The sequence below is a fragment of the Lissotriton vulgaris genome, chromosome 2_1 (genome assembly GCF_964263255.1).
Source record: "Lissotriton vulgaris chromosome 2_1, aLisVul1.2, whole genome shotgun sequence".
Taxonomy (NCBI): Eukaryota; Metazoa; Chordata; class Amphibia; order Caudata; family Salamandridae; genus Lissotriton; species Lissotriton vulgaris.
Genome location: NC_141687.1, coordinates 1,282,811,761 through 1,282,829,163, shown reverse-complemented (window position 1 = coordinate 1,282,829,163; position 17,403 = coordinate 1,282,811,761). Strand labels below are relative to the sequence as shown.

The following is a 17,403-nucleotide window of genomic DNA, read 5'->3' as shown; positions in this document are numbered from 1 at the left end:
GGGATGGTCTTCGTCGACGTGGTGGTAACCGTCGACGTGGTCATCGTCGACGACGCCGTCGTCGATCCGGTCTTCGTCGACGGAATCGACATCGAGGTCCTCGTCGACGCTCTCGTCGTCGTCCTCGTCGTCGCTGGGTGGCTCGTCGACGACTGAGGAGACAAAATCACCTCAGATGCTTTAGAGTCCTTTTTGACCCCTGTAGAGGCCTCTACAGTCGGTCTTTTGACGGACTTGGCTACTTTAACCTGGTGGGAAGGCCCAGCCGAGCTCTCATCCAGTTTAGCCTTTTGCACCTGCAGTGCCTGCCTTTCCCTCTCCTTTACACTTACGTGAGGAGATTCGATAGGCCCTGGCTTGCCAGACCTATCAGAGGTCACACGCACAGCCTTTAAGGGGGGTTCAGTTGAAGTGTCCACAGACGATCCGCCCCTCTTCAATGAAGTCTTTGAAGATGTTGATCTGGCATCTTCCTCATCACCAGACACTACTTCATCCTTCCTTTCCAACTTCCTGAGCCACAGAAGCAGCCGTCCTTCACGATCACGGAGGGTCTTAACAGACATTCTCCTGCATATACTACACTTATCAACCTTATGGTCTGGGTATAGACAGTAAATACAGTCTTGATGTTGATCCTCTGTGTAAAGTTGTTTTTTGCCACAAGTGGCACAAGACCTGAAAAGGCTCTTCTTTTCCTTATCAGCCATGACCAAGCTGAAGAAATCCTTAAAGAAAACTGTTTAAACAGTACCTCAAGTTGAAGTTAGAGCAGAGCTCTAAGGAGACTCCCTGTCACCAACGAAGCGGTAGAAAATCTGAGGCTCTGAGCTTTCTCAGGAAGGTTCTACAGGGTGAGGCTGATCTGATTGGTTGCTAAGGGGACTTTGGGTCCTTTTACATAATGACAGCAATAGGCTGCAAAAGATAATGAGGCCTAGGCCTAATTTTTTACCTTTTTTACACCTATTAGGGTGTATTTACCTAGGTATATATATATATATATTATTACCGAGGCTCCCATTCCGACGACGGGGAATGATACAAGCAATGGGAATCTATGAAAGTTCCAATACTGGAGTAATCCAACTTCCTACACTAACCATGTAGGGCAAGTGTTTCAGAGACCCACATGGGGTAGCAAGTGCTATATAAATGTTGCAATAGAATCCAAAACAATCTTACTCTGCTTTGGTATGTGTGGAATGAAAAGAGTCCGGTTAAAAGGTCTGTAATCTAATGACTGGTCTGGGTACAATATATGGGTACACATTGTACCAAGTTTCTACCTTTAACAGATGCAGTAGCTCAATAGAGGTAAAAAGAGGGGTTCAGTTTGAAATGTTCAGTCTGACCCAACCCACCTGATGTACACTTACTCTTGTTGGCTCGATGAGGGATTGGCACAGCCACGTTCTTGCAGCGGTCGCTCTCCTGGGGTTTGGGTGGCGAGGCTGTGAAGCGGCAGATGCCAGGCTCTGAAGGGGTGCTGGTGGAGGTGATGCTATCAGCATTCTCATTGGTGCCAGTCGTCATCTGGTCCGATGAACTATCTGAGATGAAGCATTCTGTGATCTCGAACTTGGCATGCTGAAGTTGCTCTTCTAACTTGGCATGCTCGTAGGCCCGTGCCAACTCCTCGTATGTCGATGATGCGCTCTCTGTAGACACCATGCTGTTGCGTCCTTTGTCTGAAAGCACAGTAAGAGGGTGTACAGGTGACCAGATGCAGGAAAAGGCTGTCAAATGCCTGCCATGACTGGAAGGCCTGTTATGTAAAAGACCAGCATTACTTAGCCATTAATTTAGGTTTTCATGCATGGAGAGTCTTATGCATGGGCAATAACACCACAGATACAGGAACAACCTGATGTAGAACTATGCAGATAAAGATTAAAACCTGTGTACTATAATTGCCTCAGTACCCCTATAATGGCCTTAAGATTCGGAAATTCACAAAATGTGTACATAGATATAGCATTAAACACCTATATTAGCTACACTGTCATCGTGCACTTACATATTGTTTACACATTGCAGGCATACAAATACAGGCCAATGACTTTTAGGTCACCTGCAGCTGTGTTATAGAAAGGGTGCATGGGGCATTTGTGCCCACTTCTTGTAAACTCAGGGCAATGTGGCTTTACATGAGGGACCTTAGATGCTTGTGCAGCCTCTTCTATAATGCAGATCTTGGCTGAGTAATTTGAAGGGGGTATGCCCTCATCGGCATTGGGATGCTACACCTTTGCCTCTGCATCACTGCTGTATCACAGATGTGGGTACAGAGGCAACGAGGCGATCCGGAGGCAAACTTAAAGTATGCCACTTAGAGGAGGTGCACAGTTAGTGTAACCTTTGACTGTACCCCCTTTAAGGGGGGAGGGACTCTCAGAGACCTCCGGAGAACTCTGCAGGTGGGTGCAGTCTCTCACTTTACTTGCCTGCAGGGAGATCTCAGCCCTCCAACACTGAAACACATACCAGATTGCTGTCTGCACAGTGAAAGGCAGATTGGTGGCTTCAGATAGCAGGTCTGTCTTTCACTAATGTGCTGTTTCAACAGCAGATGCAGGTTCATGCCTGTACTGAGGACAGTGCATTTGCTATGATACAGCACCCATGCAAGCACAGACTTAAACATGTGCCGCAGTGCAGAATAGGACAATGTGCCATACCAATAATGCAGCCTATGTAGAGAAGGTTTACATGTAAAATCACCATTTGACTTGCAAAAGTAAATACCCCCAGAAAACGTGATCTTAGCAGGCCTCATCTTTTTACCTGTGTCCTGAGATAAGCTGGCACTGTAGCTGTCGCTTTCTGCGGCGGTAATACCATGTTGTGACCCTACTGTCCGCCAGTCCGATGTCAGAGTCCGTGCTGGAGTGGAGGCCTGACATTTGGTGAGTGTCCATTGGCTAGAGTATCGGTTCCGAGTGCTGTGCGCAGATTTTACACTCTTACGGGAAACCGGATCTGGAGAAAAGAGAATTAGGAGGTTTCATGTGCACTGGGGTTGTTCAAGAGTCATATACTTGGGATGACCTTGGTTAGGAGAAAACTCTATGGTCCAATGCAGACATAACCCTAGGGCTACTATGATAGAAACCCCAAGGTTTCCAGAGCTAGATATAAAACATGGGAATCTCAGAAGCGTTTAAATCAAAGGATCGAGATACACATATGGTTAATTTGCAATAGATGCAGGACAACTACGTAAGCCCATTATCCTTGGTCAAAAATATACAAATTCAGTTATTCTGGTATAGATATTTTCCACAGAGGGATTTTTGGATGCAGGCATTAACCAGGAATTCTAGCACAGAGATTAGCCTACAAGGGGCATCAGACAAAAACAAACCCTCAGGGTTTTTGGGAAAGGATGTCCATCTCCTGTGTCCAATATAAACACCCAGGTGCCTTCTGCGCACAGTATATTATCTGGCCCTTGGTTTCCTCAAAGACAGAAATTCACACAGTATCAAGAAGACTGAACTGCAGCGTTACAACACTAACGCAGAGATATTTTTGGAATTTAATGGTAAACATACTCTCCAGCCATAGCAGGACTGGTGCATATAGAGTTGCACTCAGCAAGCATTGCAAGGACAAATGTGTGTGCCCTATTTGACACATAAGAAATGCTACTGCTATTTGCGAGGACAGAGCGACACAGTACTTTGTGCTCAGAATAACTGGATTGGCCAGCACGTTTTTGTGAAGTTTGGTACTTACTGGTCCCGGGTCGGATGTCGGACATGTCAATCAAAGGTCCTGTGTTTTGGACAAGCGCAGGATGATGCAATGAGACACCCGTACAGAAACTTTGGGGATTCACAGCTTGGTTGAACTCTGTGTCTGTCACAGGAATTGTAGCCTTGTCATCCCCTGTAAGAATCAGGCAAAGAGAAGGTCAGCAAAGGTTTTTTTTCTGTAAATATTCTCTCAAACAAGGGCCGGCCTATCAAAACATATTGGGTATCTAGGCACATTAATATATCAGAAAAAACGAATACCTATCTCCTATGATTTATACACTACCTTAAGTAGACTTTTGATAATGTTTTAATTCATCTATATTTCAAATATTTTTACCCTCAGAAATAATCATTTGAAACTCATTTTTCCAGTCTGCACTTTTTGAAACAATTTGTTTTATCACATTTATTATTTCATGTCAATCCAATGCAGCACGTAAAAAAAACAATCAAACAAACATATTCATCTTGAGCAAGAGAATGGTAAATTTTGAATTGCGTTTATGTATTTAAACGTCCGAGCATCTATCCACAATCAGTGTTAATGCAGCCTTCTCTAATAGTCGTTCTTTGTTCTTCACAATATCAACTGTTATTTAATGGACTTCATCAGGTTATAGTATTGTTTGCGGATAATCCTCATCTTAACTGTTATAAACTGATGTATCTGCAATAGAATATTACTATTACTACAGCATATATAGATCTAAGAAAAGGGATACATTCACATTTATACAAATCAAAATAATACATACACTTTCTATAAGACTTTTTATTTAATCGTATCTTTTGTTCACCATATTCACATCATCCTCTTAAATATTATAGTGTTTTTAGCAGGATAGCAGAATGTGTTGTCTATACGGTGGCCTATTTCTCAATTGCTCTTAGTCCTCATCAAGATTCATTTCCTATTTATAATAATCACTGTCAAGGTGAGGTAATCTATTACCTAATTTAATCCAATATTTTTAAAAAATAGCACCTGTTCAGTCACCTAATAAGACAATTGTCTATCAATCACGTTTTACATTTCCTGAGCTATTTTAATCATATATACATGAAATATTACTTTCATTCTGTATAATGGGGGAGTGTTTCAAACATCTACTGCTTCACATATATCAAATTCTTATTAGTTACAGTACAAGACTCGTCTTCACTGTTACATAATTTCATAAAGGTTTGATTGTGTGGCTCACCTTCACTATAGAGGTCCTTTCTTTCCACAAGATCACCTAGTAAAATGTGCTGATTTTATTAGATCAATATACGTTGCAGTGTTAGTAATATCTGTATTGTAGTTACACTGGATTATATCAATTAAGATGATTAGCATAAAAACCATACCACATCTTTAAGAAAGACATTAAATAAAAAGCCGAAGCTATGGATTCGTAGTCAATTTTGCGAATAGCAAACAACGGGCATAGAGAAGGATGCATGAACATTATTTATTGGTTGATGGATTTTTGACCATTTAAATATATAAAGGTAATTCAACATCTTCCATTCTTTCACCCAACCTTTTAAAGATTAAAGGGTGAATGGGTTTCTGCTTGGTTCGTTTTTTGTATTATGTATCTGAATGATATAAAATAAGAAATGTGATGAAAAACTAGTCTCAAAAAAATATTTTGAATTATTATTTCTGAGAGTAAATTTTTTTTAAACAGAGGTGAAATATAAAGGATCAGAGGTCTTCTTGGGGAACTTTATCATAGGAGATATGCACTAATATTTTCTGATATATTCTCTCAAAACACACACCTAAATCTAAGGATAATCGAAGCAGTACAGCATGGCCAAGATACTATCTTCCCAAAGAACATATCTTCCAAAAACGTTACCTTTTATGATTTAAGACATGAACGGGGCTTCTTCCAGATTTTACTCTTGTCTGAAATTCTCCTTCTAAAGGGTAAACATTTTGAGACCTGAGAAGAATCCATCTGGTTTCTCCCATCATACAGTATAAGGTGTCCTCTGCAGTCGCCATCGGTGTCTGCAGTGCCCACAGCTTGTTAGCACCACATGCAGTTTTTAAATGATGGTCTTTCCTATGGCGCCTATACAAGTCTTTAATGTTACAAGAAGGCGAAGTTGTGCCGCTTCATACTCCTAACCCCATATCTCTGGACTGCCCTCATGCTGCTGCACTTTGAAACACATTTTGCACAAGTGGCAGTACCTTCACTTGTTCAGCATGTCTGCAAACACTCATGCAGGAGGTCATTTGTATCCTTAATAGCCAGCCAGGTGCTCGTAGGCTTCTTTTTCATTCTCTTCCCAGGTGTGGGCCAACATACGAAGAAACTGTAGCCCTGAAATTGCAACGGTTCATACACCAGTCAGCTTTGGCTGTTCTCGGTGGTTCCTTGCTATCTCTGGATCTGCAGTTTCTGTGAGGGCATTTCTGTTTTGCTTTCTACACTAGATTCCTGGGATTTCTTACTGCCTTCAACTTTATCACTCAGTTTGTTTCTTGTGCGTTTTGCTTTAATAATTTAGAACCATGATCTGCTATCTAAAAAATCGGAGTTAATAGTGAATCCAATTTTCTCTACTTTGAGCTAGATTCTAAAATGAAGTTTTGCTTTGCTGGCGAAGGTGTGGTCTTATAGGTGACTTCCGCCACATCTGGTGTGATCCGGCCTTTTTGGGAGGAGATTCTCACTCATATTAAAGATATTCTGGGCTACCCAGTCCCGACCTCTATTGAGGGAGCAATTTTGGTTGTCAGAGATCCAGAATTGGAACATCAAACGAAGGCAGACAAAGATATAATGTGGGCATGCTTGGGTGCCGCAAAAATGATGATTGCGGCGGCATGGAAGAGGAAGAAGGCGCCAGTAGTGTCACTTTGGCATGCACGCCTCTGGAGAATACTAACAATGGAGAGAATGGCGGACATCTTCCGGGACGAGCATAACAACTTCGAATACAAATGGGGCCCGTTGGTTTCCATTCTCTCCAAGGGTCTTCCCTCGGCGGTTTGCCCGCCTTCCATACGAGCACTCCTCCTAATCCAGCTTTAAGTTGGGTCCCACCCTTGGACTACTCCTGCCCGGATATATTGGTGATTACCTAAGGACAATGCACTCAACAAGGCCCCGGTCCGTCGTACTGGGGAGACCACGGCTGCCTGATGGAGAAGGGATAAGGGAACATCCACCACCAGGGAAGGGGAGGGGGGGGGCTGTTCGTAGTATAAGGAGATTGGTTTTTTTTTGTCTTGTTTGCATATGCTTGCACTGCAGTTCTTGTACTTAAAAATGAACATGGCCTGAAAACAGGGAAGGGGCGTATGGTGACCCCATGTCAAGAGATACTGGACTTTAATTTAGAAATACTTCACTGAGCGGGGTGCTATATATCAAACCTCTTGGAAACTTATTGTAATGTGATTCTGCTTGGTCATGTTGGATAAACATAATTTTGACAAAAAAATTAAGTTTTGCTAAACTTGGTGTACTTTCATTGCCTGTAAGGATGATCTGTAGTTTAAGATCCAAAACTGGTACATTGCTCTAATTGGGTCTTTATTTTTATGTTTCCTGCTGCTTCTATTAACATGAACACCAATTAGTATGTTTCTCTCTGCTACGATGAACTCTCTCCCATGCTTTTAATGCCTTTGACTTGTTTCTAACTTGGCACAACATCATTGGTGTTCTTGGAATCATTTCATTACTGCTTGGTTTCATATACATCCATGCTGCTTTCCTTTTCCAAAGCTCCTGTCTGTCTGTGGCTCCTTGCAATGTCTTGTAAGTTGTTAAGTCTGTCTTCAATTACTAGAGTTAAACTCCAAACACTGTTTGTAGCTAGCTAGGAAGGCTGAGGAATCCATGGTAGAACAAACGGCATTCCTTTGCCAGGCTTGAGAGCTTGCTTCCTACTGCACAAACACGCTGATTTTGTTTCATTTGCTTGACTATGTTTTGTGCTTATTTTGTTAGTCTTTTTTCTGAAGAATCACCTCTATTGTTTGCATACCTTGACTGAGCATGGATGTGGTACACTCCCTGTTTACATCTTGAGGGCAGTTCCTGCCATCCTTATCTCAGTGAAAAGGAAACTGGATGTCTGCTGTGCATGAATCTCCGAAATGCTTCCAGCTTCTCCATGCCCCCGTTCCTATTCCCAAAGTTTATGTAGCGCTTTATATCCCTGATGAGGCTGTGAAGCATCCGATTCTGTGCAGCCTTTTTGAGGGCTGTGTCTTATTGCCCTTGAGCAACTCCTCTGCACCATCACAAAATCACTTCTGGTGTAAGACCTGTAGAGATACTGAAACTGATCCAGAAGAAACTGATCCAGAAGAAACAGACAGACACATTTGATAGCCTAAAGTACATTTCATTGTGGCCAACCAAACCCAATGAGTTATCTACAAAGTACAAACAGAAGTGCTCAACCGGTAAAACAAAACACATGCACGTGTGCGGCAATTAAAAAAAGGTCCAGCTGTGACAAGCTTCCATGTCCAACTGTGGACACAAAAACACAAACAACTGTCAGAAAATGAGCGTGTGCACAAACACACACACCCATCCACCTACATTTACGAGGAAAAAACATTGGCTTCAAATATTAGTGCATTCCATAGTCCAACTGGATACTGAGGCATGTTGTGGTTTTAAAACATGCACACTATAAAATACCTAAAAACAGCTCTTGGAGCAGCTCCACACAGGTGGTGTGGGTCTAGTTCTGTCAGGCTTTACCATCATTTAGAGGGCGAAATGCGTTACTTACCTGTAACAGCAGTTATCCAGTATTGGTGTCTTTCATAGATTCACATGCCTGAATCATTCCCCGTCGTCGAGACGGGAGCCTCCGGTAAATAAAAAAGTAATGTCCATAGACATACATAGAGAGAAAGGGTCCAAGGGTCTCCCCTTAGTAGCCTTTCCTTGTCCTTATGTAAAAAGGACCAAACTGACATAGTCAGCCAATCAGCTCCGACCTCCCTCTAGAACCTTCCTGGGAGGAGCCTCAGTCCCTCAGATTTTCGTACGCACCCAGCTAGGTTTGGCGTAATATAGTTCCGAGAGGGAAGTGAGTCCTTCCAGGGGAGGCGGGAGGGTTGCATGTGAATCTATGAAAGACACCAATACTGGATAACTGCTGTTACAGGTAAGTAACGCATTTCTTATCCAGTATTAGGGGTGTCTTTCATAGATTCACATGCCTGAATCAGAGTAGCTAGCAATCATAGTAGCACATTTGTAAAACAGAGTTGCTCTGCCGTCATAGTAGATACAGCATATAATATCATACAATAAAGAGACAGCTTAGACATAATATCATCAGAGCAATAATGTGCATACCTGGAAGGCGGGATGTAGGAAGGCTCACCTTACTGAAAGAGATGGCGAAGCACCGCCTGGCCCACTGCCGCATCCTTCTGGAGTTCGATATCCAGGCAGTAGTGTCTGGAGAAAGTATGCGGTGACTTCCAGGTCGCCGCTCTGCAGATGTCCAGGATCGGCACTCCAGCAAACAGTGCTGCCGACGTAGACATCGCTCTGGTTGAGTGAGCCAGAACACGGTCATTCAAAGGCCGGCCGGCCTTTTCGTGGCAGAAGGAAATCGCCGAGGAGATCCATCTGGAGATACTCTGCTTCGTGAGGGGTAGGCCCATTCGTGGCCTGCTGTATGCCACGAACAGCTGTGAGGATTTCCTGAGATCCTTAGTCTTGTCCAGGTAGAACTTTAGGCACCTCATAAGGTCCAAAGAATGCAGCGACCTTTCCGCTGCCGTGGAAGGGTTGGCAAAGAATGACCGAAGGACTAATGGTTCGTTGAGATGGAAGTCCGAGGGCACCTTAGGAATGAACTTAGGGTTTGGTCGAAGTATCACCCTATCATGTCTGAATTGCAGATATGGTTCCTGAATGGACAAGGCTTGCAGTTCGCTAACCCTTCTGGCCGAAGTTAGAGCGAGCAAGAGCGCTGTTTTCCATGAGAGGTGTTGAAGAGATGCCCTGTGAATGGGCTCAAACGGGTGACGCATGAGCTGGTTGAGTACCAGGTTAAGTTGCCACGTGGGAGGTACTTTCCGAGGTCTCGGGAAGGATCTGTATAGCCCTTTGAGAAATTGTTTGACCAGTCGACTAGACCACAGGGAAGGTCCTGTGACCGTTCTGGTGAACCTCGAGATTGCTGCCAGGTGAACTTTGATGGACGTATGCGCCAGTCCCGACTGGGCCAAATGCAGGAGGTATGGTAATATCTGTTCAGGTGTGATGGCGAGGGGCCTTAGGCCCTGGTCTGAACACCATATGCAGAACCTCTTCCATTTGAGACAGTAGGTCTTGTTCGTACTGTCTGCCCTTGCTTTGGCTAGTACATCCCTGCAGTCCTGTGGGATATTCAGGCCACCGAACTCTCTGTGCTCAGGAGCCAGGCTGATAATTTGAGCGATTGGAGGTTCGGGTGCTGCACTTGCCCGTTGGACATCGTCAGAAGGGCCGGGTGTTGGTTGAGGCGAATCAGTGATCTGATGGACAGTCGAAGCAGATCCGAGAACCAGTGTTGCCTCGGCCAGTACGGGGCAATCAGGATCAGGGTGCAAGGTTCCGCCTTCATCTTCCTGAGGAGCCGTGGAATCATCGGGAATGGAGGAAAGGCGTATGCAAAGACGCTGTACCATCCGATGGAAAACGCATTTCCTAGTGATCCTGGTTGGGGATGCCAACTTGCGTAGCACGGGCATTTGGCGTTCCTCTTGGTGGCAAAGAGGTCGATGTTTGGTACTCCCCAAAGAGAGAAGATGTGAGTGAGGGCGCTGTCCGATAGTTCCCACTCGTGGGAGAGGGACTTTTGCCTGCTCAGGGCGTCCGCGATGGTATTGTCCTTTCCTGGGACGTATTCTGCTTTGAGTTGGATTTCGTGCAGCACCAGCCAGTTCCAGATCGTCTGTGATTCGCGTGAGAGCGAGAGCGAACGTGTTCCCCCTTGTTTGTTTAGATAGTGCATCGTCGTGGTGTTGTCTGTCCTGACGAGCACCGGGGATTTCTGGATGCGGGGTAAGAAGGCTTGAAGAGCCAGATACACTGCCCTTAGCTCCAAGAGGTTTATATGGAGGGATTGCTCGTGAGAGTCCCATTTGCCGCTGATCTGTAGGTCCTGGAGCACCGCGCCCCATCCTTCTAGGGAGGCGTCCGTTGTTATCACCAGCGGTGATGCTGGGAGGAGAAACGGTAAGCCCACTGTTAGATTCCGGCGATGTGTCCACCATTGTAGAGCTTTGGAAATTTTTGGTGTGACCCGAAGTATGTCCTCGAAGGAGCCAGTGCTTTGGGTCCATTGGCTCGCGAGTGCCTCCTGTAAGGGCCGCATTCTGAGCCTGCAGTGCGGAATGAGGAGTATGCAGGAAGACATCATCCCCAGGAGGGAGGTGTAAGTCCGAACTTTCAGGTGCGTTGTCTTCGCCACAGCCGTGGCCAGAGATAAGATCTTGTCTGTCCTCTCTTTTGAGGGGAAGGCTTTTGTGCACACCGTGTCCAACATGGCCCCTAGGAAGGTAATCTTTGTTGCGGGGACCATGCATGATTTTTTGAGATTGAGCGTCAATCCCAGATTTTGAAAGAGATTGGTGCAGGCGTTGGAGGACGTGATTGCGTTCCCAGGTGAGGGTGCTTTCACCAGCCATTCGTCTAGGTAGGGGAAGACTTGGTGGCCCAGTTGACGCAGGAAGGCTGCCACTGGCGCAAGGCATTTCGTGAAAATGCGCGGTGCGGACTTGAGGCCGAACGGCAGGACTTTGAACTGATAGTGACGGCCCGCCACCTCGAATCTTAGGAATTTCCGGTGATTTTTGAGGATGGGGATGTGGTAGTATGCATCCTGGAGATCCAGTGATACCATGAAATCTCCTTTCTCTAGAATGCCCAGGATTTCTTGAATCGTCACCATCCTGAACGATTGGCTCCGCAGGAAGGTGTTGAGTCCCCGTAGATCCAGGATGGGTCTCCACTTGTTTTCTTTCTGTTGTACAAGAAAGAAGTGGGAGTAAAATCCTTTCCCCTTTGAGGATGCCGGAACCCTTTCGATTGCTCCTTTTTGTAGCATTGTCGAAAGTTCCTTCAGAAGCAGGCGTGGATGTTTGTGTGTCTGTCTGCGTGGAGGGGTATTGGGAGGGATGGAGGTGAATTCGAGAGAGTGGCCGAATCGAATAATTTGAAGAACCCACCGGTCCGTGGTGATGTACTGCCAATTGTGGAGGAAATGGGTCAGCTTTCCTCCAATTTGAAAGGATGGATATGGTGTTTGGACTGGCTGGAGTAGTCGGTCACTGGCGGCCGCCAGCGCCCCTCTTGGTATTTTTACCTCTGTAGGTTGATCTTCCGAATGAAGATTGACGGCCTTGCTGTTGTTTGTTTTGGTACTGGCCCTTGTGATTGTAGGAGAACGAGGACGAGGACCTGTTTTGATATGAGCCTCGATAGGAGGACTGACCTCTGGGCCTGTTGCCCCGAAAGGACTGGTTTCTAGACTGCAGAGAGCCCAGTGCCCTTGCCGTGTCTGTGTCCTTCTTAATGGCCTGTAGAGCCTCGTCGACCTTTTCTCCAAACAGGTGCTGGCCGTCGAAGGGCATGTCCAGAACCTTTGCTTGGACTTCTTGGCGGAATGAAGTCGCTCTTAGCCATCCCTGGCGTCTCAGTACAGCAGCTCCCGCAAGTTGACGGAAGCCTGTCATGGCTGCGTCAATAGCACAGTCTATGAGTTCCGCTGCAGAAGATTGACCCTCCGCGAGGAGCGCTTTCACCTCACCCTGGACGTCATCAGGCAGTTCCTTCATGTAAGGGGCAATGTCCTCCCACAGCTGGCGATTGTAACGCCCCAGCAAGGCAATGGAGTTGGCCACCTTGATGGACATGGCCGATGTGGATGTGAAACGTTTACCAATCGTGTCAAGTTTTCTGCCCTCTTTGTCCGGGGGAGCGGACAGTGGTGAGGAAGGGTTGCGGGAGTGTTTCTGGGCCGCCTGCGTCACTACCGAGTCCGGTTTGGGGTGACCATTAAGGCAAGCCGCCGCAGTGAGTGGTGCTCTGTATTTCTTATCTAGGCGTGGGACCACCGCCGGCACAGAAGCAGGAGTTAGCATTAACTTCTTTCCTTGTTCCCACAAAAATTCTATGATCGGAACAGCTTTTGTAGATTTCTGAGTCTGTTCCTTAAAGTCGTGCAGGAAACAGTCAGTTTCCGTGGATTCCACCACCATGTGGAATCTCTTCGCCGCTCTCTCCACCAGCTTGTGGAAGCCAGCAATGTCCACCGGGGGGGAGTCCGCTTGGCGTGGTTGTGGTGAGGCTGGGGATGATGCTATATATTCATCCTCTTCATCCTGGTCCGAGTGGTCCGAGTGAACCTCCTGGACCTCTCCCTCCTCCAGTTCTTCCTCTTCCTCCTCATCGTCCGAAGAAACCCCCACTTGAGGCTGGACGTCGTGGTGGGTTTGGTGGTGAAGGTGAGTGCGTTCCGGTGCGGACACCTGTCCTTGAGCTGGAGGTGTCTGATCTCCCTTGTCCCCTGGTGCGGGACTCTTAGGCGCTTGGCCACCTCTGTTAGCCTCCGGAAAGCGTTGCTTGTAGTCTTGTACAAGAAGTCGTAAGTCATCCACCAGGGTCGCTGGTAAGCATATCATGGGGGTGACTTCAGTGCGGACACTGGCCTGGACGGAGTGTTCCTGGTAGGTGAATTCCTCCAGTTCCTCATCAGTGCTTTGACATTTTATGTGAAGTTCTGAGACTGAAGTAGCGGGATCCAGATGGTCATCCTCTTCGGATTCCTCGCTTTGGAAAATTTCTTGAGGTGGTTGCTTGTCCACCTTGCTTGGAGACGTCGTTTACGGGGTAATTAGTGGTTTGCTTGGTTTACCAGACCGTATGGTAGAGCTGGTCGTCGTCGAGGGGATCGTCGACGGTGGCAGCATCATGGACGGTGCCTCCACCAGTTTCGATTTTTTCCATGGTTCATTGGACGACGAGTCGTCCGTCGACGGTGTCGTCGTCGAGTCCGTCGACAGAGCCTTTGGTGTCGTCGTCGACGGGGCCGTCGTCGACGGGGTCTTCGTCGACGGGGTCTTCGTCGACGGGGTCGTCGACGACGAGTCTCTCGTCGACGGGGTCGTCGACGAGGTCTTCGTCGACGGTGAGGTGGACGAAGGGATCTTGGTCGTCGACGACTGCGAAGTCGTGGTCTTCATCGACGGTGCCTTCGTAGACGATGGTCTCGTCGACGAGACTCTTGTCGACACTCTGGTCGTCGCCGGTTTTGACGACGATGGGCTCGTCGCCGGTGACGGCGTCGACGATGATGTCGTTTTCGTTGTCGACATGGTCTTCGTCGTCGACGACGATGTTAGTGGAACAATGGAAGAAACAGGTCTACCTGAAGAGGAGGAGGACGTAGTCATCGTCGACGATGCTGAGGGTGACGACGCTGATGTGGTAGAGACGGTGGTTTTGACTGAAGTAGTCATCTGGCTTTGTCTGGAGGACGGAGCAGGCATTTTAAAGGTTTTATCCTCTTTAGCAGACACTGAAGATGACGCAGATCTCGCCTCTGAAGACTTTTTGTGAGTCTTCGTAGGAGGAGTGTCTGAGGGGCCCGGGGAAGCTTCCCTTGGCCTCTTGTTTGAGGCAGCAGATGTCCTGGAAACGCTGCTCACAGAGGAGTCCAGATTGTCTCTGTTTTTAAGCCTGTCCAGCCAAATCAGAAGGCGACCTTCCCTGTCTCTCACAGTCTTTTTTGGAAAAGACCGATAGATTGCGCATTTCTCCGAATTATGGTCCGGGTAAAGGCAATACAAGCACAGGTCGTGCTTATCATCCACATGTATTCTTTTCTTGCTGCAGGAAGAGCAGGCCCTGAACAGGGCTTTCTTCCCCGAGTCAGACATGGAAAAAAGCAGGAGAAACACACACTTACTTCAGTGATAGTGTGCTGAAGAAGTCCTTGAAGAGTTTTGAGTTTCCAGAGAACACCTTCAAAGAAAGTTTGGTGAAATTAGAGTAATCCTGAGGAGAGCTCAGGCAGGAGACTCCCTAGCACAACGTGCGGTAGAAAATCTGAGGGACTGAGGCTCCTCCCAGGAAGGTTCTAGAGGGAGGTCGGAGCTGATTGGCTGACTATGTCAGTTTGGTCCTTTTTACATAAGGACAAGGAAAGGCTACTAAGGGGAGACCCTTGGACCCTTTCTCTCTATGTATGTCTATGGACATTACTTTTTTATTTACCGGAGGCTCCCGTCTCGACGACGGGGAATGATTCAGGCATGTGAATCTATGAAAGACACCCCTAATACTGGATAATGGTCTGGTTCCTCTAGTGTAGGGCCACACATTGACACAGACAGACAGACACATACATAACTAAGACACATACCCAGCTGTTTGATGCCCTCCTTGTCTTCAATCAGAAGCTGGACCCTTGGAATATCAATGTGCAACCGCGGTCCCTGAGGCGGACCCTTGACCGGAGTGTCAAAGCTCCTGTTGTTCTTGCTAAGGAAAGCAAACAAAAACCAAGACATGAATGCAGGAGAGTGACTAAATGTTCAATATTCCCAGGCCAAGGTCCCACAATGCACCTCAATCCTAACCTGAGAATACACAGTTGTAATGCCTTCACTCCCACCCTCTCTGCCCACTAGAATACTATTAGTTCAGTCAATGCACATTAGTTCTAACCTGTCACAACCTCTGCTATTTTAGTACCTGGATCCCCACCTGTGGCTGCCAATTAACACCAGTCACACTGATCATTTGCTCCTTCTTTCTTATGGGTTCAACTCACCTTATCAGCATCTCGGCCAAGCTTTTTGCATCTGCAAAGAGAATAATGAAAAGAACATTAAGTCATGGAAAACAGTGAAAATGGTGAGTGAAAAGAAACAAAACCATGACCTGTCGTTGGCCCATGCAGTAGCATGTGCAGGGTTGCCATAAGCTGCAATGCAAACAGGGAAAATGGGTCCATATGCCCCCTGGTAGGGTACTAAACAAAGTACAAATAAGTGGGTTAAATGGGTACCTGCCCTCCTCCCCTCCTCGCCCTAGGTCACTGCACCTGCTGCACTATTGACAGTGAAACCTCCCAGCAGCTGTTACAGCTCCCTTGGCCACCATGATTTATAATTCAAATCTTGTGCTCTCATGATAGAGCGTTTCAGATATCTACTTCTAACAGCACTTTAAGTGGGCCAGGGCTCAGCCCTGGCAAAACAAGCATTGGCAAATTCAATAAGTTCGAGTCTCACACTTGAGTGCGGACAAAAGCAATAAAAAGGTCTTCTGTAGAGCAAAACTATAAATTACAAAAAGTAGCGACAACGCCAAATGATCTGGCTTTAATGAGTCTCTGCATGTGAACACAAGCCTTCATAAATGCAGTTTACATGCCTAATTGCTGTCCAGCACATTAACAGCTCTCTTTGCTTTGCCAATACTGGGAAAATACCATAAATAAGTGCTTCTTGTGTAGAATTCAAGAAGAATATAAATAACTGAATGTGACAAACAGTATGGATTGTACTTCTGAGTTAAAAATAGTCCCTCATGCAGTCTAAAGGAAACACTTCCCAAAAGGACTAATGATACACCCAATAATGAATAGCATGAGTGAAAATTACTCCTCTCGTTAAAGCCAAAGCACAAGCTATGTATATTCTTACAAAATTGTAACAATAGGTGATATTGACAGCTGTGCTGTAAAGTGAGAGGTCAAATGATTGCTTTGGGTATGCAGCCCACAGATCAAATAAAAAATTACATATGTGATAACAAAGTGTACCTCTTAGATGTAAAATAGTCCCCCAAGCATTCCAAAATACAGGAATGATACACCCAAATAGCTGATAGAAAGAAGGAGAGGTCAAAATAATGCAAGATGTGATTGATAATCTCTCAAGCCCATCGCTGAAACTTCTGTAGGAGACTGAACTAAAGTACTTTAGAGTCTATAGAACAGAGTATGTTCGCTATGAATGGTACATGTGCAATTCTACATCAAGCTTACAAACCGATATTAAATTAGGTCCTCTATTTCTATTCTTCGGTGAAACAAAAACAATGAATTGTACCTATATGTTGCACGCCATCGCTGCAACATAATATCACCAGAAGTCCTCTATGTGGCAAGGGACAAGGCAACAGGGCAGGACTGGGGAACCAAAAGCAGCCTTGGCAAAAATGCTCAACCTAGCCCCCGCACATATTTGTCTGCTTGTACAGTCTCTTTTTCAGTCCATCCATTCTCTCTCTCCTGCTCTCCACTCTAATCGCTTTCTCTCCACCTTCCACCTCCCTCCCTCTTTCTCTCTCTCTTGAAGACTTCCAGTGCCTGCTCCAATAACCTCCGTGAGCTGTGGAAAGTGACAAAGTCACCATGGGCTTTCAAACCAGCCTCCAATGGTTCAAGCCCACCAGGGAAATGGCTGGTGTAATAAAAGTCCTGTCCTGCCCTCAGCAGAAACTGTTGTTTACCATTTATGTGCCAGAGCAAGGTACTATTTCATTCCAACTGGATAACCATGTTATTCCATGAGTACATTTGACTCTACCAGTACCTACAGAAAGTAGTCAAGACACTGCTTATTTTTAAATTTCCCTAGACAAGTTATTGC

General features: G+C 46.1%; 1 protein-coding gene across 1 annotated transcript in view; it reads right to left on the bottom strand.

Annotated features, from left to right (window-relative positions):
* Nucleotides 1-17,403, bottom strand: part of DSCAML1 (DS cell adhesion molecule like 1) — a 630,702-nt gene that overhangs the window by 48,895 nt on the left and 564,404 nt on the right. Inside the window, exons 28-32 of the mRNA XM_086957025.1 lie at nucleotides 15,576-15,606; nucleotides 15,165-15,283; nucleotides 3,742-3,894; nucleotides 2,788-2,982; nucleotides 1,380-1,691 (exon numbers count right to left, since the gene is read on the bottom strand). Coding sequence (XP_086813151.1) covers nucleotides 1,380-1,691; nucleotides 2,788-2,982; nucleotides 3,742-3,894; nucleotides 15,165-15,283; nucleotides 15,576-15,606 — 810 coding nt within the window. The remainder of the gene's footprint in view (nucleotides 1-1,379; nucleotides 1,692-2,787; nucleotides 2,983-3,741; nucleotides 3,895-15,164; nucleotides 15,284-15,575; nucleotides 15,607-17,403) is intronic.